Below are 16205 nucleotides of genomic sequence, written 5' to 3' on the forward strand. Positions count from 1 at the left end.
TCTTCAACCAATAGGTCTGCGAGTGTCAGATCCACTTTGGCCGAATGGACGATGGCGACAAGACGCCGATGCCCACTTTTGCCGGTCAGCGGGGGCCGGAGGTGACCAGGGGCCTGCTGGAGATCGAGGCGGCCTTCGACAAGAACCTCCTGATCCTGAAGAACGTGAAGAAGACGATCTTGGACGTCAAAGCGACATCCTGGCATGATGACTACAACAAGTGAGCAAAAGAGATCAAATATGTCACTCTTGTCTTATTACAGTTTGTTTCTCTTCATAAAAGACCACGATTAAGTATCAATACTACAATTGTAGCATGTAATGCTAAAGTGCTGCGTGATTTCCAACTTAGCACAAGAAACTTGATTGCATTAGCCGAGGACAGATTTATCATGCTAGATTGTGGCAGTAGTAGACTGCAAGAACACCATTATGAATTCTAAGTCATATTAGTTCAACTACATGTCAGTCATTGATGATCACCAATTATGATTAGTTCAATTCATCTTGGGGGTGTGGATGAAATAAGAATAAACTAATTCATGAGCTCCACCTACAGTACTCATTTTGCATTAAAAAAAAACACATGATATTATTCAAATTCATTCATTCCGTCAAGATGTTTTCATTTACGTCGATATAGGGCAATTTGTCAATCAGTTGCAATGAAAACATCTCGGCAGAAGAATTTCATGAATTTGAATAATAAAGCAGTACCTGCTGCATGCTATAAGGATTACAACCAACACTTGCTGTCGGGCGAAAGCTCGGTGGTCTAGTGGAGATGACGCCTGTCCGGTGATCAGGAGGTCGTAGGTTCAAATCCTGCTCGAGTATGTACGCCCATGATTTTTTATCATGGCTACTACCAAAACACTGATCAATTCAGTGCTTATTTACGTCGATGTAGGACAATTTGTCAATCAGTTGCAAAAAAAAACCACATATTGTTATGATAAATTAGGTAGTTTATTTTGCAGTTATCAATGTCTTGGACCTGTGGGTTGACAAACTCATTGCAACAGGTTTCGAGCTGGCATCAAGGACCTGGAAGTGATGATGCAGAATGTGATTACCACGGCCTTTGAGACGGTGAAGACAGTGGAGCAAGGGGTGGAGCTCCTGGATGCATTCCAACATCTCTCCTCCAGGGAGGTAAGGATGAGTCCTCCATGTATCTATTGCTCCCCGAGCAGAAAAGGCTTTGCTGAAGATGGCACTTTCAGAAAAGTATTCACAGATTTGAGTGCTTGAGTAGGACTTTTGTCTTCCATTTATTTGTTTGTTCATTTTCCATCTGAGAAGATGGCTGGGTAGCCCATATTCAGCTACGTTAAGTTTACAAGAACACAAGACATTATAGAGACATCCACTTGTCAAAACTTGGGTCTTTCCATCATAGTCTTTTGGGTCTTTTCTTCTCACTTGGGTACCAGCTATTCGACATCTTCTGTCTGGCAGTATAATAGAAATATGATGTTTCTTCCTGTCTGTGGTGGGTAACCATAACTGAGCTTTAATTTGGCTCTAGTTATGATGTGTACTTAAAGTTACAATTGTTCCCCCCCCCCCCCCGAAGACTCCAACTCTCCCATTTTTGTAGGGACATTTTCCGCCTTGAGGCTGTTTTTGCAAAATCTCCCTCTCTCCTGCTTGAGTTCAACTTTCTCCCACTCTAGCGTTATGTCTCCAGGTTAAGATGCATTTTCTCCCATTTCAGATTTTAATTTCTCCCACTCAACTTTATTTTTGTCATATATATTAAAAAATAAGACTAAAATAGCATCAGAGAGTATCTTTAACCCCAGCACTTCAAGGGCCCTATAGGGGGCTCTGGAGTCGAGCTGCAAAGGTTGTCATGCTTTGCACTTGTGAGCACATGCACACAATACCACATGCACAGTGAGTATTATCATCTATATAGGACGTTTTTAAATAGCGGAGCATTAAAGATGCATATTGTTCACTCATTTTTTTACCGTTCAATATCAGAGCATATTGAACGAAACGCATAGGCCAATGTATTAATTCCCCATAGGCTACCGTTGTTACTGGCCATTCAAGATTACACCGTATTCTGTCTCGTCTGTTGCGCGAGTGCTTGCTGAGTGCACAAACGCTTGCTACTAGTGCGCGTCATTTTGTTACAATTCACAAGCGCGCAAACATCTTTGTAGTTGCTTGCTTCATACGCAGTTTTAGGGGCTTCCCCTTTTCAGCGCTGGGATATGACCGTCGAGTCAACTTCAAAGACGAGTAGAAGCCTGGTATTTTTGTGCAGTTTATGCTTGCTCTACTTGATTGTAGATGATAATAATTATATTGGATGGCATTAATTCATGGAATACCAGGGAATATTGCACTCGTTAGGGTCAATATTGCATTCATCTTCGATTCGTGCAATATTGGCCCTAACTTGTGCAATATTCCCTGGTATCCCATTCATAGTCATTCAATATGATATAAATACTCAATGTACATGTGGTATTGTGTGCATGTTTGTGCGATCAGAGTCTCCAGTTCACTAGGGGGTCCAGGGAGGAGAATCTCCAGTTTAAGAGTTGCTTGGGTTGAAGTCTCTGCCCCCACACCCCCCATTCTCTTAAGTGTCGTAAGGATCTCGGGAAGATGAATATCTGTTTTATGACTCTCTTTGATGACAGGCGATTCGAAGGACCATCGACAAGAAGACAGTGGAGATCTACCAGCTGTTTAACGACGAGCTGAACGCTGTCAAGAAAGAGTTTACCCGCAAGGTGTCTGACCTGGGCTTCCTGAAGCCCCGCTACGCCGGCCAGGCTCACTGGGCCAGGTCCCTCAAGCGGAGGATAGACAGATCCATGGAGGTGAGAAATTTACTCTGGTACTATAAACATCAATATTTTCGCGTTGTTAATTCTTTCGCGCTGAGCGACTCAACAATTCTTGAATTCGCGCTGCACAATTATTGTCAACCCATTCAAATGGTGCAGAGAAAATTGTGAAGATATATTGGTGCATTTTAGAATATTATTCGCACTAGGCAGAAATAGCGCTAAATACGCACAAATTAATGTACTGCAAACATTTTTGCATTTACAGTGATCTACCACATGTTTTTGAATCAAAGTAAAATCTCCTTGCAACTTCACAAAATCTTGTTGTGTAGATAATTTGAATCACATCAGCAGGTCAGAATGGAAGTGGGAAAAGGATGGAAGTTGCATGTTTTCAAAGTAGGATAAACATTTTTTTTTGTCCCTCATGCTAGTCATCTACACAGTTATGTGCAATTGTAAACCAATTTAAACCATTGCTTGTATATTCCCAAAGCTTTTTCCAGCATAAACTAAGTTTAACCCCCCAAATGTTACAGTGTATAAATAGTTTTATTCAAATACTGTGAAAATGGAAATTTATGCAATGTGGAAATCGTTATGTGTTGCAAGTAACAAAACTAGTGTGAAAATATAGGCTTGCAGAGTTTTTACTTGTTATGTGAAATACTATTTCATATTTTGAGTCTACAGAAGTAATAACATCTTACTTGGCAGACCACAAAACAAAAAAATGTCCACTAGGGTTGTGCAGTAGTTAAAACAGTGGTTTAAATGTGCACGCTATTCTGTACAAATTCTGAGCCTAGTCTACAACAGTTATTTGGCAAACATTTTGTGGATGTTTGCATGTACTTTGAAATATTGTATCATCCACATCGCCAGGTGTTGAACAAAGCGTACTTCCTGCCCCAAATCGGAAGCGGCGCCGAGACGCGGACCCAGTACAACCAGCTCAGCACCGCCCTGGATGAGTTCATCCGCAAGACTTTCAACGAGTGGGCAGCGACCGTCGACAAGGACTCCATCAAGCTGTTGGACAGCCCCCTCTTGTGTCGAAGCATGGAGAAGATGGCTATGTTGGACGTGAACTTTGACAGGTGAGCCAAGGCTGGGAAACAGTGTATGGCTACAATTGTATCTCTTCTCGATTTACAAGGGATGGAATTTCGTCACTCAGATTTTATGAATGCCTTCCAATTAACGAGCATATCAATGAAATCTATGTGCAGGTAATGTGTTTCTACATACACCTATAATGTAACACAGATTAGTAGATGATTCAGAGAGAAGCCTACCTGTGGCAGAATTTGTCATCCATGTAGTCATTGACTGTGGAGTTGTTGGGGGTTTTTTTTGGCATCTTGTGGACATGGATTTATTTTTTTTTAAGAAGAGTTCCAAGACTGATGCATCTCCTGCTGCCGTTGTAGCAGGGACTGATGGCAAAGCTCTCCCCACTTAATCGTGCAGAGTCAGCAGGAGTAAGGATAGTCTAAGATATCTTTAATGAATGACTATTTCTTATTTACATGTGCGCTGCCGCACTCGAAGTATTTCCTTGTAGCCATTGTCACATCTGATGCCTAATCAGGCAGACTCCTGTATATTCTGATTTGATAAGGATTTTGTGCGCTTTATTTTGTGTCTTGTTTTTTTCATTCGGTGTGTCTGCGTGTACCCTTATTTATTTATGTTTATTTTATTATGTATGCACATTTATTTGTCCTGTCTTCTGTCACTTGATCAGGTGTTGTTGTTTTCTTTTTCATTCAGCGTGTCTGTATGGACACTTATTTATGTACATTTATTTTTCAATGTATATACATTGATTTACCCTGTCTTCTATCATTTGTTGTTTTTCCACCAGGAACCTGCTGAAGATGTTCAACGAGATCCAGTACTGGGAAAAGCTCATGTTTGAGATCCCTCACTACGTTACCGAGGTCTACCAGAAGAGGGAGGACCTCCGCAATCTGCGGGAGAACGTCCTGCTGGTGGTCAGGGACTACAACAGGTTGGTCAAAAGCTCTTTCCCTGCCAGGGACTTTGGACAGTGTGTACAATGCTATGGGGTTTTCTGTGGCAATTAGCACTCATAACACACACAGGGTTAAGGAGCATGCATGGATGGTGGTGGTTTTGACTTTCAGAGATTTAGCTATTGTCGTCGTGCGCATTGCAGATTGTTGTTAACTCGCTTCCTTGTGCACGGCAGAATGTTGTTATCCCTATGCGCACTCCCAGACCCTAACGACAATCTGCCACGCTTAGGGAAGCGCTGTAATGACAATCTGCCATACACACAACGATATATATTGGTGTCTGCTCTCTGGTTCCTTGTGAAGGAAACTTGCCGAATGGTTGATTCTTCCATCGTGCCAAAGTTGTGCCTCACAGTTAACTTCCATTACACTTACACTTCATATCCTTTTGTTAGCAATGCAATGTGAGTCAAATTGTTTCATAATGCTGTAACCCATACTCAAGTCCTGCAGTATTTTATCAATTTGTATGGAATATGGAATAAAAAGGGAAGAATTGTTAACATTTTTATAGTGATACATTTATCCCAAGATCATACGTGTGAATGTTCTAAAGTCAATGTTATGCATACATCAAAGTGTGCTGATTAGAGTCAATTGCAAGGTTGACCCGTATAAGGTATATAAATTAGTCTATGTTTTCCTCATTGAAATGTACTGTATGTTAACCTCTCCCTCCCCACCCCACCCCTATTATCAGGATCATAGCTGCCTTATCCTTGGAGGAGAGAGGATTGTTCAAGGAGAGGATCAGACACCTGGATAAGAAGATCCACCCTGGTCTGACCAAACTCACCTGGGCCTCAAAGGGCATCTCAGACTTCTTCGTCAGTGAGTGCAGACTGCATGCTGGGAAGGTATGATGCAACTAAGAACAAAACTTAGAGATTACCTAGGTACAAAGGAGGCACACTATTGCAAATTGTTATTCTTTGGGTATTCTGCTATCGAGAATAGAAATTTTGGTATGAATTTGGTTTAGTGCTCTCATAAATTACAGGTATTTGCCTCTTTTTCTGACAACCGACTTTGAATGGTTGGTGCTTGTAACTGTTATGATTGATGTAACTAATTCTGTGTCAGGCTATGCATCAACAATTAGGATTGTGAGATGTGCTACTTTTCAACATAGATTTTTTTTGTTTTGTTTTGTTTTTTGTCCAGAACTGTAGTCAAGAATCAATCAAATCTGAGAAAAGTTACAGCTCAGTAGTCTTATAGCTCAATCTTGCATGAATTATTTTCTTGCTGGAGGCATAATTCTAATTGAATAGTGTGAACCTTTTGTCTGCATTTGCTATAATTGTATTTGTATGTCGTATATCTACTTCGCTGTTTAGTGGGATTTTTTGGGGGAGGGGTAGTTGGGGTTAATTTGTTAAATTGATTTATTTAAGATTTATATGTGGGCAACATCCTCTCAACTCCTGAAACTGTGTGCAGGTGCAAGCCATCGTGGACGAGTACAAGATCGCCAACCTCACCATCTCGCGCAACTGCAAGCGCATCAGCGAGACGCTGCTGGTGAAGATCGATGGGAAGCGGATCTACGAAGACCTGGAGTTTGAAGAAGAGCAGCAGAGGCACCGGAGCAGCGCCACCAAGCGGCTGCAGACCATTCACGAGGAGATCGTCTCCACCATGAGGCAGACCTACGAGGTCTTCAGGGCAGACGGGCAAGAGGTAGGCTTCCCTTTCTATCTGTGTCTGTCTGTCTGTTTCTGTCTCTCTCTCTCTTGAGGATATCTTTGGCTGTTATACAATATGTCCCCAAAAAATAATTACAATCAGATTTTTGCATTGATAACTTCCAATATGATTTAACAGTGTGAATGCTATTTCAGGGTCTAAAAACGTAACATCTTACCTACATTTTGCAGAAAACCCCATTCAGTTTGGTTAAGTGGTCACAGAGAAATGTGAATCATTGTGAAGCATGTCGTCGATGTGATTCTTCCAAGTTTAGCACTTGGATGCTCTTAGAACTGCATATTAATGTGTGAACACAATGGACAGAACTTGGAGGGAAGGGATTTCTGACATACTCTACAAAAAGCCTCATTTCTCTTTGACCGCTAAAGCAAATCGGATGGGGTTTTCTGCAAGATGCGGGTAATAAGTTATAATTTCATACCCTGAAATTGTATTTGGATTGATTCACGATTTTTTAAGTTATCATTGTGGAGGGTCCCATTGTAATTTTTTTCACGTACGTTAGAATGGCGCTAGCCCAAAGTAGTGCAAAATATGCAAAAATAAATGTACCGTGAATATTTCTGCACTGGTTTACAGTATGTAGCAAAAAAAAATGCTGAAAATGCTTATCCAGTAGTGGAGAGCCAGTGGAGTAAAATTGAGTCAAAAGGGGCTTGAGCTTTCAATCCTATCAGAATCTTTGTCAGAGGCAATATGACAAACAGGCAGGGAAAGCAAGCACATATAAGGACTACACAAGACAAGATCGAACAGTCAGGGGAGGACTGGTTACTGGTTTACAGTATTAGAATTGTGGTGTTATGTTACCTTCTGGTTGGTAAACAAACTGAGTAGATAGCATAATTATGCCAAGCAATTACATGTACATGCATGTCAACTGGAATGTGTGTCAATAACTTATATACGTGTAACATTTGAAATTTGTGTACCAACAGGTGCAGGGTTACTGGCACCGCTACACCGAGAAGATGGACAGGATGGTGGAGGAGGCCTTCAGACTCAATGTGAAATGGTCCCTCCAGGAGCTCTCTAGGGCCATCAATGGGGACGGCAAGAGCTCCCCCAACCCTCTTTTTAGGGTGAAGGTGGTGCTGGACAAGACCAAGGTAGGTGTTGGAAGATGAGGGATGCTATCATAGATACAGTAGATGGATGAATACAAAAAATGCTAGTGGTTGATGGATAGATGCATGCATGCATGGATGAACAGATTGAAGATGGCTGGACAGAGTAGTAGGTTGATACAACTGGCAATTTAAATTAGACAGTGAGAACAATATGATTTTTAGAAGGTGTTGTACAGTGATAAACAGCACAAAGGAAAGTGTATTGGCTATTTTTGATGGCATGTTATGGCATGTTGCCAACTTACCCCACTGGTTAAGTGGTTTGGTTTTAAAACAATACACAGCCTCTGCTTCTTACTACAGTTGAACATTCGTTGCACATTTGTTTGTTTGTTTGTTTTTTTGGTGGGGGGGGGGGGGGGGGTCGTAACATATCTAGATGAGATCTTACAGTTTGATATGCTTCTCACACGTCTTTCTGAAATCACAGAATATCATGTCCCTGAAAGGTGTTATTGTTTGATTTTCTTGTTGCTGTTGATTCCATGAGAGTGTAAACACAGTTGGGGTTTTACTTTTTTTTACATGTTTCTAGAAAGCAACATAGGAAGGGATTATGACGATGGGGTACTTGATGTCATAATTGACAGCTGTGTGTTCATATACAGTTTGTGATCAGAGATCCACAGTGTCAGTTTTGTGATTGACATGTTTCATTCCCAACAGGTTGAGTTCTCACCGACGCTGAAGAACCTAGCCTTGATCGTCATGAACACGAGCAGTAAGCTGACCGCCGCTGTGTCCGTCATCCACAGACTACCAGACCTCCTCACCAGGAAGAGATCACAGAAAGAGGTGACCACTAATAACCGGTCAAGACCGTAAATCTGTCCAGAATCCGCTGCAATTTGACCTGTAATCTCAGTCTATTATTGTGATAGATTAAAGTAAAAGAGACTGATTAGGTCCAAGATGAAATTAAATGCTGTATGGTGTGTTGTTGTTGTTGTTGTCGTTGTCGCCGTCGTCGTCGTCGTCAATAGCATGGATTGTGGAATGAGTACAATACTAAAAACTTAGACTGACATGCAGCTGATTTGCAGAAATCAGATATCTCTATCCAAAATTTTCCCTGCAATTTTCTCTTGTTTTGACTGAAATTCTATGATTACAGCAGGTAGAGCACAGAGATACACTTTTAACGCAATAAGAGTAAAATCAAATGTGTGTTATCATCCTGTGCATTGCACAGATATCCAGCAAAGCATACAGAGTGAAGCACTGTGGAGGACAGCTGAGTATGATTCAGGGATGCTCATCAAATCTTACACTGAATTTTTCTCTCTCCTCTTCCTCAGCCCATCTATGTTGTCATAGAGAAGGATGAGGAGACAAAGAAGATCCAGAAGAGCATCAATGCAGGGATGCAAGCCAACGCCCAGCACCTCATGAACTACCTGAGCACGTGGGATGGGTAAGTCAACTCTGGGCACGTTAGGATGGATTTTGTTCACTGTAAGGGGATTTTACCACAGATAAATGTGTGGATTAAGTGAGTGCAGCAACATCAGTAGAACAGGTCAGTGAAGTTTGGGGTGGATTCCCAGCATGCTCTAACACTTCTACATTTGTGAGACATGGCAATACATCGTGATTCGGAGCTTTAGCCTGCAGAATAATTCTCAATCTTAAACTCTCTCTATATTTTCATAGGTTTCTCTCATCTTTTCAGGCGCACCACAAAGTGGATTATAAAATGATTCTGCAATCATTAGCAAGTCTCTTGCTGGAGTGTTAAAGGGACAATGTTTTTAATTGTGTGTCCACAATTTGCTGAATCTATTTTATGTTGAGGTAGTGATTGTAGTATACAGTTCCATACACTTGATAAACACAGATCATGACCGGGAATTATGGAAATCAACTTTTATTATTGGGTATCTCATTCTGAAATGGCGCTTGCACTATTGCCATGATGACAGCAGCCAATTGCCATAGGTGGCAACGTTCGTATATATCTGCAGGAAACTGTAGCAATGCAGCATTGTTTGAGGTCGAACCAGTGATTTGATTTATGATTGTCTCCTAATATCACCCATTGTTCCTGTTCTGACTACAGCTACAGTGAGATCTGGGAGGTAAACAAGGATGCCTTCATCAGGAGATACCAGAAATGTGAGCCACCCGTCTCATCCTTCGATGCTGATATTGCCAGGTGAGAACGAACGTCACCTGTCCCACAGAAGGGCCCTTGCTTGAAATGTAGATCCAACATTGAAAATGTTCTTTGTGACATAATTTAAGAAAGTGTTTGAAAGCTCTTTCATATGATGTATTCATCATTTTTTGTTTGTGTGTGTGATTTTTCAGACACACAGTCCTTACACCCTTCTTCCGGGCAGGTGATGAGAAGGGCATGTCCTCAGATACATTAGATTTATTCCCCTTTGTGGCAATGTTTTGATTGAAGTTACAGCTTTAAATCAAATGGTGATAACTGTGGATAAAACTACTCATCATCAAGCACCAGTTTGATTAGCAGTAAATGGTTGCAAGATATACCTGACCTCCACTCTTTGAATGTATATAGGGAAACAGACACACAAACTGAAGAAGAGAAATCACTTTAAAGTCCCTCAGTTCATATGTTCCCAACAGTGTCTTTATCCTCAGAGTAAAAAGTTTATTCCATACATTGTGCCTCTGTTTGATTATGCGCTCTCTTTCTATGAATTTGCTTCTCTTTAAACTTTGACATCCAGATACACTGAGGTGGCCAACAACGTTCAGAAGGAGGAGACTGTCCTCAACATTCAGTTTGTCATGCTGGACTGCTCCCCACTCAAGTTTGCCCTGCTCAGCCACTGCAACGAGTGGCAGAACAAGTTCACCACTCTCCTGGCCCAGATGGCCGGCCAGAAGCTGAGCGACCTCCACAAGTTCCTCAACGAGAACCAGGAGAAGTATGTATGGATGGATGGATGGGTTTCCGTGGTGATTGTGGTGGTAGTGGTGGTGGTGGTAGTGATTGATGTAGATATTGATACTGACTGTTCATGAGGATTGGTAATTGGCTGTGACAGTGATCTCAAGGATTTTGTTATGACTCAACGAAGGAAATGATAACGATAGTTAATTAATAGTGACAACAAATTTAATGATGATGATGGATTTGGTGCTGATGATGGTGATGATGATTACAATGGCAACAGTGACATCAGTGAAGTCACGAGATTTAACGGTGATGGTGATGATAAGGCATCAGTGGCAGTCTTTGCCAAGGGAAATTTTTGTTTGAAAATGGTTATGACAATTTGTTTAATAGGTTCAGGATATTAGCCACAAGATGGCATATGCTGCTTTCTTCTGAAAATGATGTTGTAAGTAACATCATTCTCAACAACTGATAGAGATGCACTAAAGGAAATAGCTGTGATGCTTTAAGTTGCAGTTTGTCGTTATCTTTCAAAATCCCCAACTGAGCTTTATAAATGAGGGATATTGTGTTTGAAGATAGTTGATGCTCTAAATGCTGATATCCTCCAAATCCTCATCGACTGTAGACTGAGCAAGCCTCCCCAGACCCTGGATGAACTGGGAGACAGCCTTGAGCTGCTGGAGACCCTCCAGAAAGACCAATCCAACATCGAGGCTCGCTTCCCACCCCTCCACGACCAGTTCTCCATCCTGGAGAAGTATGATGTGCCTATTCCGGATGACGTAAGTAACCGGCTGCTCATAGTTGTTTGAGACACAAAGGATGTGTTCTTGTTGAGGGTTTTTGTGTGTATGAGGTGTCAGTACTTTTACAGTCCAACCTCAGATATTCCAGTCATGTCGGGACTGGCACCCATTTGGATAAGTGATATGGCCGGATAAGTGTGATATGCTCAAGCACGACACTTTAGCAAGTTGTGTTTGGAATGTTCATATTTAATAAGGCAATGGTAATTTTGCTCATTACTATGATGATTTACTTGATATTTGCATATTTGGTAATTTAGATAATGTGAAAATGAAGTATGAGTGGAAATACAACTTTGTTGTGTTTTTGTTACTTCTTGCAACAGTATTTTACACTAAAAACACAGAGATGATAGTGTGCCAGTCCATGTCCAGATGATGCAGAGGTCTGGAAAAGTGACTACCAGGCAACTGAGTTAGATTATATATTTGGTCGCAAACGAGTTACAATTAGTCATGTTCTCTCTCCTCAATTTGATGCCATTCAGGTGCGACAGACTCTGGATGAGCTGGGCAACGAGTGGGTGGCGTTCCAGCAGTGTCTGATCGACAGCGATGTCATGCTGAAGAAACACAAGGAAAAGTTCAAGACGGGTCTGATCCACTCAGCGGAGGAGTTCAAGAAGACCACACACGCCCTCCTAGAAGACTTTCAGACTAATGGTGAGTCCGGACTGTTACCTTCACACATAACTTCTTGCCTTCATATCTTTCTAAATGATTGTGAAGATGAAGAATAGATTGAATCAGGATTGCCAGCAGTATAGGTCCCTGTTTATGAGTGTCAACAAAACCCTACAAAAATCAAGAGGGCAGTAATTTGTTTTGTCAGGATTGATGTGGGATTCACAAATCAAGACATCCAGTGACATGAGTCTTTAATTAATCTATGCACATATCCTGAAAGAAATTGTCATGATGAAATTGTATAATCTTACTGATTAGTGTTGTATCACCATGGCTTTCCAATTTTTATGGTATCCAGGGCTGCACACTGACCCATTTTTTTCTACTGGTCCATCCATTCTGTCGGGCCAGTAGGTACCCAGTTTTTCCATCTTTTACTGGTCCATTCCTGAAAAAGTTAGTGGTTCGACAGTGATTTTTACTGGTCAGGGACAGTTGGACCTGTGCCTGTGTGCAGCATTGCGGTATCACACAGTACTATTTGTGAATATTACATCCCGGTTTAGGGGAAGGTGTAGTGCTGAATGCTATAATTACGCGTTATGGAAAGTGTATAGACACATTCATAAGAGATTTAAGCAAGCTTTATCTTCATGATGTACCACAGGTCCATTCAGCAGCCAGTTGAACTGTGATGACGCCCTGGCCTCCATTGCTACTACCCGGGAGAAGGTCACTGATCTCAAGAAGCAAGAGGCCACCATCCGACGTGGGCTGAACATCTTCAAGATTGACCAGCCCCCCTCCAAGGAGATCCAGCAGCTCGACAAGGTTGGTCTCTCAGTAGTTGCCTTCGAAGAATTCTTTGAGAGTAATTCTCATTTAACTTGATTTGACCTAGAAGCCAAGATTTCGTTTTTTGTTGAGCCCACAGGAGGTAAAGGGAGACTAAGGGATCGCCTGCGGCGTCTGTCCGTCCGTCCGTCCGTCCGTCGTCCATCCGTTTGTCGTCCGTCGTACGTCTGTCCGTAACGCTACAAAAACTTCAATAACTCTTTACTCTGGGCTTCAATTGCAATCAAACTTCGAGGGAAGAGGGGTCATACAAAGTTTCACATTTTACTATATATGAAGGTCACCTCAAGGTCAAAGCTCACAGGCAGGGGTCAATGAACTTTAGGGCCCAATGTTAAGTTTTTATGGCGCGTTTCTATTATGGGTCATAACTTTTGATCCATAACTCCATTTGTGACCAAACATGGATGGTAGATGTCCCTTGGGGAGTGGATGGTCACCACAAGGTCAAAGGTCACAGGCAGGGGTCAACGAACTTTTAGAGCCCAATGTTAAGTTTTTATAGTGCGTTTCTATTATGGGTCATAACTTTTGATCCATAACACTCCATTTGTGACTAAACTTGGATGGTAGATGTCCCTTGGGGAGTGGATGGTCACCACAAGGTCAATGGTCACAAGCAGGAGTCAACAAACTTTTAGAGCCCAATGTTAAGTTTTTATGGCGCATTTCTATTATGGGTCATAACTTTTGATCCATAGGTCTGTTTGTTACCAAACTTAGATGGTAGATGTCCCTTGGGGAGTGGATGGTCACCACAAGGTCAAAGGTCACAGGCAGGGGTCAACAAACTTTAAGGGCTCAATGTTAAGTTTTTATGGCACGTTTCTTTTTTGCCATAAATTTTTACCCTTTTATATCTCTTTTTATCTGTTATATCTCTTTTTTCTAATCTGTTATATCCCATTCGCGTACAATTTCTTGTACGCGAATGGGCGAGACACATTATGGCACTTGCCTTGTTTTTTTTTTGAAGTATAGATTCTTGAATACAAAAGGGTGAGATGATAACAACGGATAAGACAGAAATTCAATGTTTTAGAGAAAAGATACCAACCATACCAGTTAAAGCATGCATCATGGTACACCTGTAGGTCTTTTAGTTATCGCCTTCAGTGAATTCTTTAAAACTCATCCTCATTTGACTTTGATTTGATATAGAAGCCAAGATTTAATTTTTTTTTTTTGAAAAGTAAAGATTCTTGCGTACAAAAAGGTTTGATGATTACAACAGATTAGTTGGAAATTGAATGTTAGAAATAAATAGAGCATGTTACATGTAAAGTATTAAAAGTGTTCTGTTTCATGCACTATCATTACACAAGAATATTTTAGCAAGGAATGCATATTCACTCTTCTTTCAAGCCAAATGTGTCTCAAAAATTGGTACTAACATATCAATGGCTTCATGCACAGTTATCAGAGGGTATGATCACTGGTCAGAGTAGAAGGCAAGCTACGCCACCTAATATCAAGCTGAAAATGTACGCAGTGTTCTACTTGCCAGCAACAAACAAACTGATGCAAATTGTGATCCTTTAGCTTTTACTATTTCTTGACACATAATATTCCGTATGAGATTGGATGATGCGAGACACTTTTCGATGGGGATGACTGACAAGTACTAAAGATATTGTGGTGTTTGTATCGTCTAGAGATGTTTTGCGATTTGCATGATGTGGAAATGTTGCTCACATAGAATTGTCCCTCCATCCATTCCAGGACCTTGATCACATCGAGGCAGTGTGGCAGCTGACCAAGGAATGGGAGGAGCTGTGGAACAACTGGAAGGTGGGGAAGTTTGCCTCCCTGGTTACCACGGAGATGGAGATGAACGCCGGCCAGCTCTTCAAGAAGCTGAACAAACTGAGCAGAGAGCTGAAGGTGAAACGCTGGGCTTACCTTGTACCAATCATTTCTCTTATGCACACTCAGATGTTAAGATCACGTAATCTGTTGATGTGTTGATGGGAATTTAAAATTTCTAAAAATTCATAGAACAGATTTGAATATTCACCTAATTCTCTGCAATGACTGAGAAGTAATCTCTCTCCTACCATTCCGTAGAGACTGCACATGAATTAAAGAATGTGCCCGTCCCACATGTATTACAGATAATGCAAATACAGAAAGCTGAGGATAGCTCGTTTACAGAGTGTGACAGACCAGTATGTGCTTTAATGACATGACATCAACTATTGTGATGTCACAGAACAACTGAGAATATTCTTGCCTAAGTATTTCAATCCCCTTGTTTTTGTGGTTACTTCTCAGGATCGTAACTGGGAGATTGTGGAATTCTCCAAGAACCGCGTCGACCAGTTCCGTCGCACCATGCCGCTCGTCACCGATCTCCACAACCACGCGATGCGAGAGCGTCACTGGCAACAGCTACAAGGTACGGAGATCAAGTAGGATATGTATGTGCATTTTGAACTCATTGCCTGCAAATTTGGCAGTGAGACACACAAACATTTAAAGCACTTCCTGGCCTATGTTCTCTCAGAATTTCCTGTAAATTCTCAATGTACCTGTATGTTTCTGTAAGCTGGTATGGGTTAATTGATCAGATTTTAATCGGATTTATAAGATATTGCATAATTGCCTTGATCTGAATATTTTGATGTGCTCGTCACATAAATTGCCAAGGTACGCTGCAATGAATCAGTTTATATCTTAGATCCTCTTTAATGATTTACAAGTGGGGAAGGGGCTACAACCTGTAAGCTACACTGTGCCTAAAAGCCTGCCACATCTTAGACACTCACTTTTACTGTATATCAATGGCTATGGCCCTATGTAGCGTAATTGAAAGGAAAGGAAATAAAAATGATGTAATCAAAATAATACAGCATGTAGCAACCAAGATTGAGTATGTTCTGAAATTGTAGTGCTTTGTTTTTGGCTAATATTTCACATTTATGTTATTAACCCTGCTGAAATTGTGCGATTATTGTCACTGTGGTATTTCACACATTTCTTATGAATTTGCGTGCATTGTAGAGCAATGATAATCAGTTTTGCAGGCATATGATAACTGTGTTTTCACTTCAATTGCCCAGACGAGCTCCAGAAGCCGTTCGACCACACCTCTGAGGATTTCACTCTGGAGCGCATCATCGAGCTGGGCTTTGACGCCCACGCCGAGAAGGTGGCCGAGATCTCGGGGGCGGCCAGTAAGGAGCTGGCCATTGAGCAGGCCCTGAGCAGCATCAAACAGGTCTGGGAGGACACTGTCCTGGACGTCAGCCCTTACAAGGACCGTGGTCACTTCCGACTCAAGTGAGAACCTATATAGGACGGTGACACGACCAATATTAATTTTTCTCTTCCAA

At 41.5% G+C, this 16205-nt stretch overlaps 1 protein-coding gene across 1 annotated transcript in view; it reads left to right on the forward strand.

Annotated features, from left to right (window-relative positions):
• Nucleotides 1–16205, forward strand: part of LOC139734432 (dynein axonemal heavy chain 2-like) — an 80045-nt gene that overhangs the window by 7746 nt on the left and 56094 nt on the right. The window contains exons 9-26 of the mRNA XM_071645218.1: nucleotides 15–220; nucleotides 1026–1155; nucleotides 2664–2846; nucleotides 3702–3916; nucleotides 4687–4833; nucleotides 5562–5718; nucleotides 6305–6544; nucleotides 7513–7683; nucleotides 8371–8499; nucleotides 9003–9118; nucleotides 9764–9859; nucleotides 10407–10607; nucleotides 11208–11364; nucleotides 11877–12051; nucleotides 12683–12846; nucleotides 14593–14754; nucleotides 15145–15268; nucleotides 15933–16152. Of these exons, the coding sequence (XP_071501319.1) occupies nucleotides 15–220; nucleotides 1026–1155; nucleotides 2664–2846; nucleotides 3702–3916; nucleotides 4687–4833; nucleotides 5562–5718; nucleotides 6305–6544; nucleotides 7513–7683; nucleotides 8371–8499; nucleotides 9003–9118; nucleotides 9764–9859; nucleotides 10407–10607; nucleotides 11208–11364; nucleotides 11877–12051; nucleotides 12683–12846; nucleotides 14593–14754; nucleotides 15145–15268; nucleotides 15933–16152 (2993 nt within the window). The remainder of the gene's footprint in view (nucleotides 1–14; nucleotides 221–1025; nucleotides 1156–2663; nucleotides 2847–3701; nucleotides 3917–4686; nucleotides 4834–5561; nucleotides 5719–6304; nucleotides 6545–7512; nucleotides 7684–8370; nucleotides 8500–9002; nucleotides 9119–9763; nucleotides 9860–10406; nucleotides 10608–11207; nucleotides 11365–11876; nucleotides 12052–12682; nucleotides 12847–14592; nucleotides 14755–15144; nucleotides 15269–15932; nucleotides 16153–16205) is intronic.

The sequence above is a fragment of the Diadema antillarum genome, unplaced genomic scaffold (genome assembly GCF_040938485.1).
Source record: "Diadema antillarum isolate AM-2024a unplaced genomic scaffold, OU_Dant_1.0 seq00000526_RagTag, whole genome shotgun sequence".
NCBI classification, from domain to species: domain Eukaryota; kingdom Metazoa; phylum Echinodermata; class Echinoidea; order Diadematoida; family Diadematidae; genus Diadema; species Diadema antillarum.